The 19411-nt window shown below is 45.5% G+C and overlaps 2 protein-coding genes across 5 annotated transcripts in view; one reads left to right on the forward strand and one right to left on the reverse strand.

Moving 5' to 3' along the window:
- The window catches only part of LOC143129162 (mechanosensitive cation channel TMEM63B-like), a 75514-nt gene that overhangs the window by 51196 nt on the left and 4907 nt on the right, over nucleotides 1-19411 (forward strand). For all 4 annotated transcript variants that reach the window (XM_076289888.1, XM_076289890.1, XM_076289889.1 and 1 more), the window contains 12 exons: nucleotides 1619-1742; nucleotides 3004-3137; nucleotides 3398-3535; nucleotides 7847-8000; nucleotides 8371-8477; nucleotides 8909-8995; nucleotides 9242-9307; nucleotides 10025-10187; nucleotides 10765-10870; nucleotides 17571-17738; nucleotides 18504-18619; nucleotides 18965-19045. In XM_076289888.1, coding sequence (XP_076146003.1) covers nucleotides 1619-1742; nucleotides 3004-3137; nucleotides 3398-3535; nucleotides 7847-8000; nucleotides 8371-8477; nucleotides 8909-8995; nucleotides 9242-9307; nucleotides 10025-10187; nucleotides 10765-10870; nucleotides 17571-17738; nucleotides 18504-18619; nucleotides 18965-19045 — 1444 coding nt within the window. The remainder of the gene's footprint in view (nucleotides 1-1618; nucleotides 1743-3003; nucleotides 3138-3397; nucleotides 3536-7846; nucleotides 8001-8370; nucleotides 8478-8908; nucleotides 8996-9241; nucleotides 9308-10024; nucleotides 10188-10764; nucleotides 10871-17570; nucleotides 17739-18503; nucleotides 18620-18964; nucleotides 19046-19411) is intronic.
- Nucleotides 14092-15621, reverse strand: LOC143129208 (hydroxycarboxylic acid receptor 2-like). The gene has a single exon (XM_076289893.1). It carries the CDS (start codon nucleotides 15300-15302, stop codon nucleotides 14316-14318), a length of 987 nt encoding a protein of 328 aa, XP_076146008.1. The 5' UTR covers nucleotides 15303-15621; the 3' UTR covers nucleotides 14092-14315.

Here is a 19411-nt window from a genome sequence, read left to right on the forward strand (position 1 = left end):
TCTTTTTAAGCCTGTGAATATGCAAATCTGAAACAAGCTGCTGAAACAAGCTGGGTAGACCAGTTAATTTAGCCTACATAGATAGATAGATAGATAGATAGATAGATAGATAGATAGATAGATAGATATAGATACATACATACATACTTACATACTTACTTAACTTACTTAACTTACTTACTTACTGTACTTACTTACTTACTTAATTGATCCCCAGGGGAAATTCAAGATTCAACATGTCATAGTTCAGTTTTATCAGCATTTTTTGTAGTGTGAATCACTCCATATAAACAGGTTCTGAAGTAACCTACTTACCACACACACACACACACACACAAACACACCTACTCTCACACAGATACTCACACACCCACACTCATTCCTGCGGCAATGCGCAAAGGGTAAGTAGATGAAGTCAATTTGGCAGGGAGAAAACCCAGTTCACCTTTAAATAGCAGGATGGCGTCCCATGCCAACCCAGTGATTTCCCTGTCCTCTCTAAACCCTCTGGTAGATCATGTGATACCACTCACACACACACACACACACACACACGCTTAATTGAACACATACCGTATACCATGTATACGCACACATACACACACACTCACACACACGCGCTTAATTGAACACATATACCATATACCATGTACACGCACACATACACACACACACACACACATGCACACACATGGGCACACGTTTTATGTGAGTTAAAGCAGACTGCATTTGTGCCTCCCCTTCTGCTTAATCTTCTTCATCTCGATCCAACATTCAGCTGAGACGGCTTTGCTCTCAGTGGAAACCGATCCATAACTTACCACTTTTTATTGCTTACTGTGTGACAACCGGCTTTGCCTCCAGGCGTAGTTTCACCTGATCGGTTCTTCTCAGCCTTGACTGAGCGTTCCTTGAGGCTGTGGAGCCAAAATGGCCCCCCCTGTGATGAGTCGGCGGTTACCCATCTTGGCTCAGGCGTCTCAATGTCCACCCACGCACATTAGCTCTGACAGGGGAGAGCAATCGATCCCCGGGGCCTCAGGGCGGGAGGATCAGCTTCTCCAAAAGGCTAAACCCATTGATCTTAAGCCTTATTCCGCTGAGGTGGATTGGCTTGTGTGTGTGTGTGTGTGTGTGTGTGTGTAAACGTGGGTGTGTGCGTCTGTGTCAGTCCATGGATCTAACTGTAGTTTTACTGACAAGGACAGATTTTTTGTGTGTGTGTGTGTGTGTGTGTGTGTGTGTGTGTGTGCGTGTGCGTGTGCGTGTGCGTGTGCGTGTGCGTGTGCGTGTGCGTGTGCGTGTGCGTGTGCGTGTGCGTGTGCGTGTGCGTGTGCGTGTGCGTGTGCGTGTGCGTGTGCGTGTGCGTGTGCGTGTGCGTGTGTGTGTGTGTCAGTCCATGGATCTAACTGTGTAGTTTTACTGACAAGGACAGATTTTTTGTGTGTGTGTCAGTCCATGGATCTAACTGTGTAGTTTTACTGACAAGGACAGATTTTTTTTGTGTGAGTGCGCGCGTGTGTGTAAATAAGTGCTTCTCCAGTCCAGCAAATTGCTTGGTTGTATTTATGCCAATATATATTGGCTTTATATTCACAATCTTGTGTGTGTGTCACAGGAAGAAGACGGAGCGAAGCAAGAAGTTCTTCACGGACCTGATGTCGAAGGAGCACGTGCCCACCATGATTAACCCAAAGCCCTGCGGCCACCTCTGCTGCTGCGCAATCACTGGCTGTGAAGAGGTATTCCCACCACCACTATCCCACAATGCACTTCACCAAGACACCCTTACATAAATCACTAGCCTACTATAAGTAATACTGAAAAGGGTAATGGCACCTATTCCACCATTACCCACAATGCCTGTCAGCTATCCACCAGTTCTCTACCACTGAGACATGGAGCCAATAGAGGATAGCTTGGCTGTGTCCATACTCTATTTAATAACTCATGAGTAGACAATATCTGCTCTCTGATGAGCGATTACACTATTGATATAATCATGTTGTTAAGAATTATACCACAGCAGATTAATAGTTGCATTACTGCAATACCAATACAGGTTTGATAGATATAGCAACACATTAAATCATTCTCCCATAGCTTGATAGCAGTGTAATCAATATGCATTCTCCCGTTATGAATACCATCACAATATTACATAATCGTATTAATCTGATGGTGTTGTTAGTGGGGGCATTATAGTTAATTACCAGAGAGTCAGTAGGATCTTGTTGAGGTAATTGGGATGGGATTGAGTTGAAGGATAGGCCTGCGTCTCATGTGAGCTGCTGGCCGTTGGCCAAGCCTCGTCCAGCCCGCTTGCTTGGCCTCTATGTCTGTTCTCCATTGCTAGCCGCCAACCCCCCCTCTCTTCCCCTCTTCTCTCTCTCCCCCTCTCATCTTTCTCTCCTCCACTCATCCCCCTCTCATCTTTCTCTCCTCCTCTCATCCCCCTCTCCGCTGGTCAATTAATCGGCAAATCAGTTCACTCTCCTTCCAGCCCCGTTTACAGGGGCCTGTCAGAGCACCAGCTGAATGGAGATGGATTAATAAAGGCCTCTGTGTGTGATATGTCTGTGGAGCTCTCTCTGTGTGTGTGTGTGTGTGTGTGTGTGTGTGTGTGTGTGTGTGTGTGTGTGTGTGTGTGTGTGTGTGTGTGTGTGTGTGTGTGTGTGTGTGTGTGTGTGTGTGTGTGTGTGTGTGGGCGTGAGCGTGAGCGCGTGATTAAACAAACAATGGCTGGAATGTTTATTCAATACTTTTTTCTGTGTGTGCAATTAAACTGCCCTGCACCTTCCTCCTTCCTCCTCTCTCTCTCTCTCTCTCTCTCTCTCTCTCTCTCTCTCTCTCTCTCTCTCTATCTATCTATCTATCTATCTATCTATCTATCTATCTATCTCTCTATCTCTCTATCTATCTCTCTCTCTCTCCCTCTATCTATCTATCTCTCTATCTATCTCTCTCTCTCCCTCTCTCTCTCTCTCTCTCTCTCTCTCTCAGGAGGAGGCGGTGAGCTTCTACACCAAGCGGGAGGCCAAGCTGAAGGAGGAGTACAGGAAGGAGAAGGAGAAGGTCAACACCAAACCACTCGGCATGGCCTTCGTCACCTTCCAGAACGAGGCCATGACTGCCATGTGAGTGTGTGAGTGTGTGTGTGTTTGTGTGTTTGTGTGTGTGTGTGTGTGTGTGCACATGTGCATGTGTTCCTGCACGTGTGTGTGTGTGTGTGTGTGTGTGTGTGTGTGTGTGTGTGTGTGTGTGCGTGCGCGCGTACATTATTCTCTCTATTTCCCCAAGACAGTGTTGACTGTCCATCAGCTATGTTATTGTAAACGGCATGGCTAAACTCTGAACGTAGTGCATTATAATGATCACCCTCCTCCTTCTCCTCCAGAATCCTTAAGGACTTCAACGCATGCCAGTGCCAGGGCTGCCAGTGTCAGCCGGAGCCCTGCACCTCCCAGTTCAGCGAGAGCCTCCACGTCCACAACTGGAACGTCACCTACGCCCCGGACCCACAGAATGTGCGCTGGTGAGTCTCACACCTGTCACCCGCACGTCAGTTCCATTATCCAGGTGTATTGTATGGTGTGAGACTTTCATGCCTTTAGTCATAAAATGCACAATTGTTTTGCTTCTCAGCCTTTAACTATATGGAGGAATTTGAAACAAAGCTTTTTTTTTATTTTTTTTTAATTTATTTTTTTGGTGACAGTAAGATGAAACTGATCCTAATTCAAAGATCCTTTCTCTAAATGGAATATCAGGGTGAACTAGGGGCACAACTTTACTTGCAAGTGTACTCTTACACAATCGATATAATCTATTTGCTTGAAGGGTAAGAATTATAGAGAATAAAACAAAAAGGTAATTCTAGCTATGAGAATGAGAACGTGTCTTTTGTAACAGGGTTGTTTACTGACATTTGCAACCTGATGAAGATCAATTCATATTGTGTCTGATATGCTCTCCATTTGGGCAGCATGGTTTGTTTTAACTCCAGTCAGGTCCAAAATGGAGGTCTTGCGCATTGCTGTTTCAACTGCTATACCGTAGAATCACAAACTGCACGATCATAAAAACCAGGGTTTAATGACACAATGTCCCACAGCTTTCTTTCTTCAGATCAAAGGACAAAAGCTGAAAATATGACTGATATTTCTCCTCAGACGGCTCTCTTGCTGTCCCTGACCCTCACTCTGTAGTTTTGCGCCAACAGATCTTCTAGAAGTTTCTGTTCGGGGCACTACATAAAGACATAGAGTTTTATTTTATGGCCAGGCCCATGGCCAAGACCTTTAAGAGGACACGGTTAGTATTGCTGGCAGTGACTGGATCGTTGGGGCGGGGTGTTATTGCTCATTAGGGGACCAGCGACGGTGTGTTTTTTTATGTCGAGGACAAATAATTGAAGTGAGGACTTTATCATCCTTATGAGGGACAAAATAATTATCTCTGCCTGAGAGGCTGTGCCATACATCCACAGCCTCAAGGGCAGTGTGTGTGTGTGTGTGTGTGTGTGTGTGTGTGTGTGTGGTGTGTGTGTGTGTGTTGTGTGTGTGTGTTGTGTGTGTGTGTGTGTGTGTGTGTGTGTGTGTGTGTGTGTGTGTGTGTGTGTGTGTGTGTGTGTGTGTGTGTGTGTGTGTGTGTGTGTGTGTGTGTGTGTGTGTGTGTGTGAGAGAGTGTGTGAGAGAGAGAGAGGGTGTGTGTGTATGAAAGTTGAATGTAGAAAGGGGTGTGTGTGTGTTTGTTTTCAGGAGGAAATCAAAACATGTTGCTAGGGTGACAAGGACAAAGACAGAGTGTTTGTGTGTGTGCGTGTTTGTGTATGGAGAGATTTAGACAGACTGAAACAAATGAGGAGCAAGAAAAGGATTGGCAAGATGGAGAGATGGATTGATGGATAGATGGAGAGAAGGAGAGAGAAATCGAGAGTTTGCAGTATAGGGTCATTCCAAGTGAAAACAGCCAAAATCTGGGTATCATGTACATGGTACCTCTCAGATTTTGCTGAAAAGTGGTGAAAATATGCCTTATGTTGCCAAACAAGGGAATCTGAAGTTTCAGGTCAATATCACAAACGGTTTGCCCGTGGCGTCCATTTGAATTTCGGGTGCCACGGCCGTAATTGACACATTGGAATTTCACATTTCATCTTCTGCCATTTTTGGAAGCCCATAACGTCTGTTCTAATAGTGGTAGAAGGCTGGAAACTGGTGTGGTAGTGGAGGCAAAATCAACATTCCTTACTGTTTGGGTGAGAGGTGGGTCACCAAAGTCCTAAAAAAATTTGACGGCATGTGTGATTTTTCACTTTTTGGGTGGCCTTAGCACCACAATTAATGATCATATTTATTCTAAACAGGATTATTTGTTATATGCGGGAACCTTGCTCTTGCCAAAATGAATTTGAAGGGTATGGTACCACTGGCGGGGGTTTTATGGGGGTCCAAAAACCCTCTCCAGCAGAGGTGACTCTTTTGGAACCCCATATTTGGACCCCCAAATGACCATGTGGGCACTTGATGATCTTAATGGGATTTATACCAGATAAAGATACATATTTGTTCTTTCTTTTAATGAAATAACATTTTTGACTATGAAGCTCCATAATATAAATTTTATTCTTCATAATGCACCATTTTGGACATTGTTTCCAGAAGTTTGGAATGTAGATCAGGGAGAATTTAGTGATGATAAAGCATGAAAATAGTGGAAATAACTTAGTATTATGCTCAGTGATGGCAAACAATTATATACTGAGACTGTCACGGTTTAACCCCTTATCCCCCATGAAAGAGACCCGCCATCAAACTTTTAAAGAACTAAATAACAAGAATGTTACATAGTGTAAGAGTTTTTCCTTGCCACTGTCACTCTCCAAATAAAATGTAATTGAATATTTAATTGAATAGTGTCTTTTACTATTATCCAAGAAATTGTGGAAGCAGTGGCATAATTTTGTCATGGTCCTTTTGGTCAAGTTTGTATTGGCGAGCACTGCGTCCATAGATGTCTGGCACACTGACACAACAAATGATATGTTGGAATGGCACCCAACAGGGGATCTGTCTTTGGTCCGATGGTCATGTGAGGATGTTGTTCTGCCTTGTGAGGATGTTGTTATGCCTTATGTTACCAAACAAGATTTCCTTGTTTGGTAACATAAGGCATATTTTCACTGCTTTTCAGCAAAATCCGAGAGGTGTCATGTACATGGGTGGCTGAGTTGGCGTGGAATGACCCTATAGGGAGTAGGGAGAGATGGTTGCCTTGAGCTTATTATATGGCCCCAGTGTCCTTGACCCGTGTTCAGCTTTCCGTGAACTCCGTACAGCTTTCTCGCTCCTGATATTATGAATGTGCGGCGTCCCACTTGAGGCGTCATTCCAGCGGAACGTGTGCGTGAGAACCTGGCATGGCATGTAAAAAACAGGCTGCACTTTGGTAAAACCGCAGACCGCCTGTCGCAGGAGAGATGGTGTTGCAAACTAAGCCCCATGCTTTTCTATGGAGGAGTCTATGAGGGCTGTGTCTCCTCATTAGAAAGTCTCTGGTCACACTGAGAGAAGAGGCCTGACCTTGTGTGTCCGGTGTTTACCAAATGTTGACCGCATGATTCTGACACAGATCTGACCGCAAGTGACTGGCTGGCTGAGCAGCACGTGATGCCATTATGATCATCATCTCATGTGATCTGGCCATGACGTCATCAGGGCTGTTGGAGCTCCAGGAGATTTGAGCACAGTGCTGCAGTGATGTCACTGTTTTACAGAAGCAGAAGTGTGTGTGTGTGAGTGTGAGTGTGTGTGTGCGTGTGATTGTTTGAGTGTCGTCGTGTTGATACTTGGTTAACATTCCTGCTCTCCCCTTTCGTCTGTGTGTGTGTGTGTGTGGTGGTGTTTGAGTGTCGTCGTGTCGAGATCGGATCGCCCCCTATTACCACCAGTCCCGTGTTTCCGTCCTCTTACGTGTATGTGTCACTTACTATTCATTTCTATACAAACCAAGACGGCGGATTCATAAAGAAACGCAATCACTCACACCATAAGTGTATCTAAATTTGCTATGTACCAAAAATGACATTTTACCGTGACTCGAAGAGCTATAAACAGTCTTGTAAGGCTGCGTGTTAAAATCCGCTTGGAGCTCCAGTGGAATTTTGAGGTAGCGACGAGAATTCTCAGTCTAACCGTTCATGTGCCGTTGAAAGGGTGGAAGTAGACGACCCACCAGGCCAGCACTAAACTCCGAGCGCGGTAAACAAAATCGGATATATCAGGCAGTAAAAGTCCCGGTAAGAACCAAACTAGTTTTTGTTCAAATCTACACACCTATGGCTACTGAAAAATGTAAGGTTAATTTATCAAATGTTATTTTGAAGTATTAAAAACTATCGTTGTTTTAGAATTTTCGGACGAAATGGATGATAAATGGAGGTCTTACGATACTTGGTTAACATTCTCGTTCTCCTCCTCTTCCTCTCTCCTCTTCCTCAGGGAGGCACCTCTGCAGTGATGTCACTGTTTTACAGGAGCAGAAGTGTCGATAATTGGTTCTCGCTCTCCTCCTTCCTCGCTCTTTTCGTGTGTGTGTGTGTGTGTGCGTGTGTGCGTGTGCGTGTGCGTGTGCGTGTGCGTGTGCGTGATTGTTTGAATGTCGTCGTGTTGTCGTGTCGATACTTGGTTAACATTCCCGCTCTCCCCGTTCCTCTCTCTGTCTGTGTGTGTGTGTGTGTGTGTGTGTGTGCGTGTGCGTGTGTGTGTGTGGTCGTTTGAGTGTCACCGTGTCGATACTTGGATAACATTCTCGTAACCTCCCCCTCTTCCTCTCTCTTCCTCAGGGAGCACCTCTCTTTGGGGGGCGTGATCTGGTGGATCCGCTGCTTCATCATCAACATAATCCTCTTCCTCCTCCTCTTCTTCCTCACCACCCCTGCCATCATCATCTCCACCATGGACAAGTTCAACGTCACCAAACCTGTCGAGTACCTCAACGTAAGAGCGTCACCCTCATGACTGCTGAGTTCTACAATGATAGATAGGGCGATTCTACAATGAATGCACTAGTAATAGCCTACTGTACATATGTTATGCTTGAGGTGTTCACTGCACTTCTAAAACACTTTATCTGAAATAAGCTTGATGCTGATGTTAGTTACTGTGAGTATTTTAATGACCGCTTACTGGAGCAGTGAATTAAACTGGCATTTTATCTTGTTGATGAATGCTTCTGTACTCTCTGTTGCTTGCCTCACACACTCATTTTCTTTCTCTCTCTCTCTCTCTCTCTCTCTCTCTCTCTCTCTCTCTCTCTCTCTCTCTCTCTCTCTCTCTCTCTCCCCCTCTTTCTCGCTCTCCTTCACAGAACCCTATCGTTACTCAGTTCTTTCCCACCCTGCTCCTGTGGGCCTTCTCTGCCCTGCTGCCCACCATAGTGTACTATTCCGCCTTCTTCGAGGCTCACTGGACACGGTACGCACACGCACACACACACACACACACACACACACACACACACACACACACACACACACACACACACACCCACAAAGACACACACACCTACTAAGACACACACACACACACAGGCATCCATGTTGTTTGTGTTGTGTTTGTGGTGGTTTTTAATTTAGGCGCATTATATTTGGCACTGATAAATTAGATGCTGCTCAGGTGCTGGTGTGTAAACCTGAAAGTATGTGGAAAATATGGGCTATTAGTTTAGTCAATTCAGTCATTTAACATGAATTAAAATGTATTTAATTATGTATGAAGGAAAATAAAATTTGTAAAGGTTACAATGGACAAGGTGTGTGTGTGTGTGTGAATTCCTGTGTGTGCGTGTGCGTGTGCACTTGTGTGTGCGCTTGTGTACCTAAACTGGTGTGTGTTGTGTGCAACAGGTCAGGGGAGAACAGGACCACCATGCACAAGTGCTACACCTTCCTCATCTTCATGGTCCTACTGCTGCCCTCCCTCGGACTCAGCAGGTACCTCTCCCCCTCTCTCACACTCCCTCTCTCTCTCTCTCTCTCTCTCTTTCTCTCTTTCTCTCTCTCTCTATTTCTCTCTCTCTCTCTTTTCTCTCTCTCTCTCTCTCTCTCTCTCTCTCTCTCTCCCTCACCCTCACCCTATCTTTATCTTTATCTCTCTCTCTCTCTCTCTCTCTCTCTCTCTCTCTCTCTCTCCACATCCTGTTGTTTAATTAAATGTATGCATTTTATTTCTCTCTTCAGTTTGGACGTCTTCTTCCGCTGGCTCTTTGACAGGAAGTTCTTGGCTGACGCAGCAGTGAGGTTTGAGTAAGTGAAGATGTTATACTATTGCTGGAGCTCTGTAGCTTAAAAGTAAAAATGCTTAAAATGATTATTTTTGAAATCCTTAAATGTTATTATACTGCTGTAGCTGTAGTTCTGTAGCTTAATTTTGCCGTTCAGAGGCTAAAAGAGTTTTCCGTCCATATCAGCTGTTGCCATGAGTAAACAAAACTAGTCAACTAGCATTACACTGCAGACGTTTACTAGCATTTTCAACAGATAATCTCTGCCGTTTTTACAGGGGCAACTGTTCATATCATTCTCTTGTTTATGCATCTCATTAACTTTTGTTTTGCATGCAACACCCATTGTTGATGACACACACTTTGGTTGGGTTAAACACTGGTGGAAATGTGGGCTGGTTCACTAGATAGCACCAAGGCTCAAAGAATTCTGAACAGAACCGGTTCAAGAATGGGTTCTCTGTCAGTGGAAAAACGCCTAGTGTATCATAGTGTGAGATAAACAAAACAAAAACGACTAAAAGATGTTTGTCATGTCATTTATTTATTTTTTATGAATGCAGCTGTTCAGATAACATGTTGCGCTTTGTCAGGACAATGACAGTGTTGAAAGACTTTTTTCTGAGGCCAGACATTGAAAGCCGCCCTAGAATCTCTCTGGTTCGGGTTCTAAATCGACATGGGAGCTTGGGTTCTGGCTCTCTCTGGTTCTAACCTGACATGGGGGCTTTCTCTGCAGGTGTGTGTTCCTGCCAGACAACGGAGCATTCTTCGTGAACTACGTCATCGCCTCGGCGTTCATCGGGAACGCCATGGACCTGCTGCGCATTCCGGGTCTGCTGATGTACATGATCCGCCTGTGTCTGGCCCGCTCGGCAGCAGAGAGGCGCAATGTCAAACGGGTGAGAACACACACACACACACACACACACACACACACACACACACACACACACACACACACACACACACACACACACACACACGCCCTCATACCGCCCTGAAGCCACCCTCATACAGGCATTCAAACGGACCAGCATCTGATTGAATTAATGAAGTGTGTCATGTATTTCCGTCTGCCCAGGCATGTGCGTCTGTTTGTGTGTGTGTGTGTGTGTGTGTGTTTGTGTGTGTGTTTGTGTGTGTGTGTGTGTGTGCATCAGCGTGTCTGTGTACTCGTCTCTGCAGTGCGACAGCCTTCTTTTTCGTGCACAGTGTCAAGAATTTACTGAATGGGAAGTGTGTGTGTGTGTGTTCATGCACAGTTTGTGTCTGGGTGCATTTGTGTACTGTCATACTATGTGTGTGTTTGTGTGTGTGTGTGTGTGTGTGTGTGTGTGTGTGTGTGTGTGTGTGTGTGTGTGTGTGTGTGTGTGTGTGTGTGTGTGTGTGTGTGTGTGTGTGTGTGTGTGTGTGTGTGTGTGTGTGTTGTATAACTTATCTCTGACTCCACCCTCTGTCACCCTGTTTTTTCTACAGCATCAGGCGTATGAGTTCCAGTTTGGCGCCGCCTATGCCTGGATGATGTGCGTCTTCACCGTAGTCATGACGTACAGCATCACGTGCCCTATCATAGTGCCCTTCGGTGAGTTGGCCACGCCTCTTTATGCGACGGCTTCATTCACAAATTGAAGACGGGGAGACAGAGAGTGAACTAGGGACAAAGCGAGAGAAAGGCAAGGGAAAGCGAAGGATGAAAGGTATACAGAAAGGAGGGAGGACAGAGAGAGAAAGAGAGAGAGAGAGAAAAAAAGAGATGATGGTAAGTATAAATTAGAGGTAGCAAGAGTGAGTGAGGGAGTGAGGAAGAGGAGGAGAGAGAGAAAGGGAAAAGGACATTGCGTCATTAAAAAAGACATTTCTGTTGCCTTGGAGGACCCCTGCTGGTGGATTTGATGAATGACAGCATATGAACAAAAGATGGAACTAAGCTGAAAGAGTGAATCAGGTCCCTTACTCCCATCCCTCTCTCTCCCTCACTCTCTTTGTGTGTGTGTGCAAGTGTGCAAGGAGAGTATGAAAGACACACACACACACACACACACACACACACACACACACACAGAAAGGGACAGAGAGAGAGAGAGAGAGAGAGAGAGAGATAGATGGATGCACTGAGAGAGATAGAGAGAGATACAGTGCCAGCCATGCTGGCAGCCTCAGCAGGAGAAGCAGACTCACCCACTCTTCATGCATATAAATAGCACCAGTGCCTTTTTATATCACTGGCAGACAGCAAAAGGGGAAAAAGAGGGAAAGATGGAGGGAAGACGCTGAAGGTGAGGGAGAGAGGGAGAGACAGAGAGAGAGAGAGAGAGAGAGAGAGAGAGAGAGTGAGGAAAGGATGATGACGTAGGGAAGTAAATAGCAAGCAATGAACCGGGAGAAGGTAATGATCGCAATACGACTTATGTTTGTATATTTTCTTAACTGTATAACGTGTGTGCTTTAGATGTGTGGCGCTAGCATATGTCCTCTGTCCTTCTGTGCTTCTGTGAAGTGGGCAACTGGAAAGAGGTAGAAAGGTTCAACTAGAAGGTTTGGAAGGGAGATGACTAGAGAAAGAGTTTGTGTGAGAAAAAGGGAAGGGGAGGGGGTGGGTAGAATGGCATCAGATAAAACCATGGGAAGATAGAGGGGTGAGTTATGCCCCCACCAGTGGGCCTGCAGCGTGTGGAATTTAGAACTGTTGCCAGAGCTCTCTCTCTGACTGTGTCCGTGACATCCCTGTTTGCTCTTCTTTCTCTCTGCTGTTCGATCCTACTGCACACACGCAGTCAAAGATCCTTGATTAGTATGATTAGTATGCTTTAACCCTCTCTGATTCAGTCCTACTGCACAAACGCAGTCAAAGATCCTTGATTAGTATGATTAGTATGCTTTAACCCTCTCTGATTCAGTCCTACTGCACAAACGCAGTCAAAGATCCTTGATTAGTATGATTAGTATGCTTTAACCCTCTCTGATTCAGTCCTACTGCACAAACGCAGTCAAAGATCCTTGATTAGTATGATTAGTATGCTTTAACCCTCTCTGATTCAGTCCTACTGCACAAACGCAGTCAAAGATCCTTGATTAGTATGATTAGTATGCTTTAACCCTCTCTGATTCAGTCCTACTGCACACACGCAGTCAAAGATCCTTGATTAGTATGATTAGTATGCTTTAACCCTCTCTGATTCAGTCCTACTGCACACACGCAGTCAAAGATCCTTGATTAGTATGATTAGTATGCTTTAACCCTCTCTGATTCAGTCCTTTTGTCCCCACTCTTCTCTTTGTCTCTGTCTTCACTATGTAGTGTGTCCAGCCATCTCTCTTGGTGTCAAGTCAGCCATCCGTCCTATTTCAACCTATTGCTCCGTCTCGAGCTCTTTGCATATCCAATTTCAGGGCTCTCTACCTCTCTTACACCCTCCCTCAACAAAGTTCTAATCATTTTGCATCAACATCAGTCTATTTCTTTCTTTCTTTCTTTCTTTCTTTCTTTCTTTCTTTCTTTTTTTCTACCTTTTTTCCTTCTTTAATTCTCTTCATCGCCCCTACCCTGCATTCATCATACCGTCTCTAACATCTCCGGTGGAACATTCTCCCCCCCCCCCCCCCCCTCTCTCTCTCTCTCTCTCTCTCTCTCTCTCTCTCTCTCTCTCTCTCTCTCTCTCTCTCTCTCTCTCTCTCTCTCTCTCTCTCTCTCTCTCTCTCTCCCCTATCTCTCTCTTTCTCTCTCTCTCCCCTATCTCTCTCTTTCTCTCTCTCTATCTATCTCTCTCTCTCTCTCTCCCCTATCTCTCTCTTTCTCTCTTTCTCTCTCTATCTCCATCTCTCTCCCTCCCTCCATCTCTCTCTCTCTCACTCTCTGTTACCCATGATGATCCGCATACTTTCAGCAGACTTTAGGAGGCTATGACTCATCAGGGTACAGCAGTTGGGGCCATGCTGCAGTTCGTGACGCACTGAAATACTCCCCCCTCTCTCTAATGCTCTCACAAATATTTAGTTCTACCTGTCTGGTGCAAAATGGTGACAGGACGAAGACAATTTAAGGAAACGTTAGACAATTTAATTTATTTCACCACAGTCAATTGCATTAGACAAGGTCAAAAGCAGTATTGTTTATTTAGATAAAAAATAAGATGGAAATGTAACTTTTGGCACTAGAGCAAAAACTTCAAAGGTGTGCACATCAAACCTAAGTAGGCTACAGGTGCTGGTCTCATGACTGCATAAGTTTTTTTTTCTTTTTCTTATTTCAATGTTTGGCTTTGGCACAAATATGTACACAAACCACACAACAAAACACAAACAAAGGAGACATATTCATATTATAGTCATATTGAGGAGACAAAGCATGGCAAATAAGGTGACCCTTTGTCCTTGTGTTTCACATGTGTAATAAACATCAGTTAAATAAATACCTTTACAGCAGTCAATTACTACGTAGTAAATATTACACATATTAACAGAAGGGAGGGATTAGATTAGAGATATTTAAAAACAAAAGATTTGAGTCAGATGTGTTGGAGGTTGATTCAGTAGAAAAGCATTGGCCTTTAAAAGTCATAAAAACAAATAAAAATGTGCTGAGCTAATTTCCTCAAAGAGCTAGACTAGGCTTCTTATATAACTATGTGAAGGGCTAAAACAGTTGTCACAAACTGGCTTCTGTGACCTCATCTACAGCTGACATTGTGCTGGTGATGGTGGTTAGATGGGAGGATAAGGGTGTGTTGGGGCGAGGAAGGTTATCAATACAAAAGAAAGGTAAAATATTCCTGTTTAGGCAACTGCAGACTGTCTACTTCAGACTGCCTTGCAGCCTTGCAAACACGGTCCCGCAAGTATCAACCAATAACAAAACATTTATTTGTCGCAAAAACAAGTCACCCTGTTTAGGAGTGTAAGCAACTTCTTACCCACTATAGACAGTAGGCCTATGTCAATGACATTTAAATATATAAACATTAGTTTTTGTTTACCCTGTGGACCATAACACTGAAAGTATTGTTGTGTATCAGACGTCATCGTTTCGGTCAGGTTTCCTCAGCCGGTTCTTTTTGGAGTACCTGTGCTTGCCTGGCGGCGGACGCGTTGTCCGACGAGTCCTGTTTGTTTTTAGTCAGCAGAAAAGGCAGGTAGGTCTCCATGTAAAGGCTTTTGAACTTGGTGCTGCTCAGGCAGTAGACTATGGGGTCCAGCAGGAGGTCCAGGTAGGCCAGACACTTGAGGCCGTCGTAGACCTGCAGCGCGACGTCCTTGGCCTCCGGGGAGAACTCGGACCCTCGGCTGACCACCAGGAGCACCATGCGCGAGATAGTGCAGGGCAGGAAGCAGAGCGAGAAGACCAGCATGACGGACACGACCAGGAACGACGCCCGCCGCAGCTTGGTCTTGTCGCCCACCGAGTTCCGGCGGAGCCGCGCAGTGATGCCCGCCGTGCACAGCACGAGGATGACGAACGGCACGAGGTTCTGCGTGAAGAACACGATCTCGCGGAAGGCGTCCACCACGTTGTCCTCGTCGCTGCACAGGCTGTTGCTCAGCGGACGCAGCAGCATGGGGATGGTCAGCGGCAGCAGGACCAGCCAGATGAGCGCGGCGATGAGCGGCGAGCGCTTGTGGATCTCCCGGGTGCCGTCGCGGCCGCCGTGGACCACTTGCAAGTAGCGGTACACCGACACCGCGGTGAGGAAGGCGATGCTGGCACCCCGGTTGAGGAAGAGGATGAAGAGCAAAGTGCGGAAGACCACCTCGTTCTCGCTGCGCCTCTTGCCCCGCTGGAAGTTGTAGGCCCGCACGGGCAGACAGAAGAGGAGCAAGATGTCCGCCAGCACCAGGTTGAAGAGGAAGATGTTGCTGGCGTTGGTCTTCCAGAACTTGAGCTTGAAGATGAAGAGATAGATGACGGACACGTTGAGGGGGAGAGCCAAGATGAACTCCCCAAACAGCACCGTGGAGTAGAACACATAGAGGGGCTTGTTCTGGGCCGTGCAGTTGTCCACTGGAAGGTCCACCTCCATTACGAAGAAAATAAATCAAGTTCAGGGGGGGAAAAAAAAAAAAAGACCGCAAGTGATCACCTCCTCATGGAAAGTGACAGCAAAAAAATGATCAACCCTCTCATGCAGTGGGTATCTTCAAACTGAGACCCATGGAGAATAGGAATGCATTTGGTCGGTGAGAAAAGTCTCCAAGAAGAGTCTCCAAAGCTCTCTGTCCATGTCTTGTCTCGGTGACGCGGACCGGTGGTGTGAGTGGACAGCTGCCTCTCCCAAGCGTAGGGAGCAGGGTGGGTGTTGTCACTAAACACTGAGCCCTGAGGGCTGACTTACTGTAGGGCCCGCCCCAAGAGGAAGTAAGTCATCACTGTCTGAGTCGCTCGGACAGCTGATCTCAGGAGAAATCCCCTCCCCACACACACACACACACACAAAATGCATGATGGGGAAAGATGCCATTTATTGCCACATGCCATCACAGGAATATGCTCGTCATTTGTCGTGTGTGTGTGTGTGTCGGTCCTTTGAGGATGCCAGTATGCAGGAAAATATAATTGCACAGACCGATGCATGTTCAGCGTTCTGCGTTTTCACATGAATTGGTTCCCACCGGCACACTCGTACTCGTGGACGTGATGAGATTTATCCGACACTGTGGAGGAGTAAAAGCAACAGGATTAGTGTCTGGAATGTGACTCTCAGCAATGGCCAATGAGAAGGACTCTAAGTCAAGTCAGTATGGTCCCCGCAGGACACCGCATGGCTTTCTTAGCCCAGAACTGCCAGATAGCAAAATGGTTTTACTATTAACTTTGTGCTACTGGGTCAGGTCGGTTGTTTCTCTCATGTGTACACACACTAGACACCCACACCCATAACGTTCACTTTGCCAAGGGCCTTGTAAACATGGGATCTAAGGTGCTATACAACAATAGCCCACATATAGACAATATGGCAACCTCACCCCCAACCCCTATCGTTTTAGGCATGGCTCACTACACATGCCAGCTTCACAGCCAACCCCTATCGTTTTAGGCATGACTCACTACACATGCCAGCTTCACAGCCAACCAGCCAATGAGACCACAATGCACTCACAAGTGAGTTACCCACACACACACCGTATCTTCAGACATGCTCTTGTGATTGGACATTTGAGGTCTTACGTGATGGAACGACCCACTTCCGAGTAAATGTTTTCAACCAACTTCGGAAGATTTTTACTCAAACCCTGTCTATTAAGACATGTTTGAGCAGACTTTTCAAAGTCAGACAAGGTGACACAGCCCTCTTTCGAGGAAATGTTGTGATATCAGAAAAAGTGGAAAAACCAGTTCTAACATGGCTAACCAAGTTTTTGAAAATGTACACCTCTTTATAATGTTTTTTTTTTTTTTTTTTTTTTTTTTTTTTCCCCCCATGGCATGTCTTTGTCATCGTCAATCATCATCAACCGTTTTTATTCAGGGGAAGTTGACTGAGCATTAAGCTCTTTTACAGCAATGCCCTGAGTTTACAAAACACACAGCAACAATTAATCAAATGGGATAAGGAATAATAAGGGATATATATATATATATATATATATATATATATATATATATGCCATTTTATTTATACATATTATTGTGTGTGTGTGTGTGTGTGTGGCCTAAAAAGAGGACTGATGTGCTTGCTCAATTCAATTCAGTTCAATAGAGCTTTATTAGCATGACAAACACTTGCTTTTTTCTGCCAAAGTATTTGTATTCAAACAAATATTTGGCTCACTATGTATAGTATCAATATAGGTCCCTCTTCACCCCTCAGCCCTCTTTAGGAAACTCCATCTGATAACAGTTCTGGGTGGTCTGTTTTGACAACTTTTGACAGACACATACCTTTTTTTACAATTGATGGCTTCTGCTTGAATGATTGATTCTGTCCTTTCATTCTTAGTCCGTTTGTCTTTTTCACCGTCACGGTCGTCTTTTACTGTCTGTCACATTCTATATTTGTGAACTTTGTCTTGCTTGCGTTGTCTGTATCTGTAATCGATGATGCAAGTCATATACTGTACACTGGATTGCCACATGTTCTTCGCTGTTCCGTACCTACAGGGAGCTACAGGGAAACAGGACTAAGAACAATGTCAAAATAGTTCTGTTTTGTGTTTTAAAAAATTGCTGACTTCTCTCTCTCTCTCTCTCTCTCTCTCTCTCTCTCTCTCTCTCTCTCTCTCTCTCTCTCTCTCTCTCTCTCTCTCTCTCTCTCTCTCTCTCTCTCTCTCTCTCCCTCTCTCCCCTGCAGGTCTGATGCACATGCTCCTAAAGCACCTGGTGGACAGGTATAACATGTACTACGCCTACCTGCCCTCCAAGCTGGACAAGAAGATCCACTCGGGAGCCGTCAACCAGGTGGTGGCCGCCCCTATCCTCTGCCTCTTCTGGCTCCTCTTCTTCTCCACCGTCCGCATAGGTAAGTGTGTGTGTGTGTGTGTGTGTGTGAGAGAGAGAGGGAGTTTGTGTGTGAGAGAGAGAGGGAGTGAGTGACCTGAACGAGTGCTTGAGTGAGTGATGTTATGAATGTGCCTAGATGGAGATGAACTGTGCATATTAGGGGTTTCACGACTACTGATGTTTTGACACGTTTTTTTTTTTTGTGTGTTGGCAGTAGTTGTTATGTACCGGTACAGTAGTGTTATTGTTGTTGTTGTTGTTGGGTTTTTTTAGTATCCCATGTCATGTTGTGTAATGTTAAGGCTCGGCTATTGATTGGCCACAATCTTAAGGCTCAGCTGTTGATTGGCCACAATCTTGAAGCTCGGCTGTTGATTGGCCACTGTGGGAAATCCCCTACCTATAGCACAAGGAACTTTACACCTCTCCTGTCCTGTGTATATTTGAAATGACTAGCTGTTGGCAGAGGAACAAGCCTGATTTTCGGTGAAGTACTTCAATACATAAGAATGTTTAGCCTGTTTAGCCTTTAGCTGAATGTCAGCACCCACTGTTGCGGTAGCTGGCTTTTGTCAATGACTAGTTGACTGGTAAGTGTACAGTTGTGTGTGTGTGTGTGTGTGTGTGTGTGTGTGTGTGTGTGTGTGTGTGTGTGTGTGTGTGTGTGTGTGTGTGTGTGTGTGTGTGTGTGCATAAACAATCAACACTCTCTCACCTCCATCTCTCTCTCTCTCTCCCTCTATCTCTCTCTCTCTCTCTCTCTCTCTCTCTCTCTCTCCCTCAGGGTTCCTGGCGCCCACCTCCATGTTCACCTTCGTGGTGCTCATCATCACCATTGTGGTGTGCCTGTCACACGTCTGCTTCGGGCACTTCAAGTACCTGAGCGCGCACAACTATAAGGTACCACTCAGACCCCGCCCCCCCCACCCCCTACACACACACACACACACACACCACACTCCCACGACAAGAGTCACACTCTTCCACCACCCATCAGGTTGTTTACAGTACAATCAGTGACACGGTAATCTGATGATGAAATCTAATCCAGATCCTCGTTAACCTGTAATCTGTGATCTGAAATCTCGGCCACGTCCACTTAAAAAATGCAAACAGAAGTGGTCAAAGCAAAACCCATTGTGTAATCGTTTTACACTTGGATGCAGAAGGTGTGGTGGTTCTGAGTCCTTGACTTTGAGAACATCGTCTCACGCCCTCCTCTTCCGGGGCATCCTTCTCTTTCAGATTGACACCAAGGACACAGACGCAGACGCTGTGGAAAATGGCCGACCGGCACGTGCATCACCAACCAGCAAGATGGCCCAGGTAGGCAAACAAAGCAAACTCCCCCTGCCTCCTCTCTTTCACCAGCCAGTCTTCTGGTCCTTCCTTTCTGTCTGAGCAGCCACCTGCGCTTTCTCCATCGACTGTTGTCTGTTTCTACTCTTTACCTTACCACAATCGATCACTCTCTCTTTCTCTCCTTTTCTTCCGGTCTGTAATTCCTTCTTTCCTTGTTATATCTTCTACCTCTTAAGTCCTAGTATAGTACAGTATATAAAATAAACACATCAACCATTTGTTTCACCACTACTTTGGGTCTTAAAGTTATAGGGCATGGGGTCAGACGGTTGAAAATATACAGTATATAAAGTTTTTCACTGACTTCCTCTCTCTCTCCCTCTCTCTCTC

Source organism: Alosa pseudoharengus, unplaced genomic scaffold (genome assembly GCF_046254945.1).
Source record: "Alosa pseudoharengus isolate Yale_2024_CS ecotype anadromous, Long Island Sound unplaced genomic scaffold, YU_APseudo_1.1 YU_APseudo_1.1_scf_1, whole genome shotgun sequence".
Taxonomy (NCBI): Eukaryota; Metazoa; Chordata; class Actinopteri; order Clupeiformes; family Clupeidae; genus Alosa; species Alosa pseudoharengus.

Excerpts from the sequence above, each read along its gene's own strand:
- LOC143129208 (XM_076289893.1), bottom strand. The coding sequence starts at position 15,302 with ATGGAGGTGGACCTTCCAGTGGACAACTGCACGGCCCAGAACAAGCCC.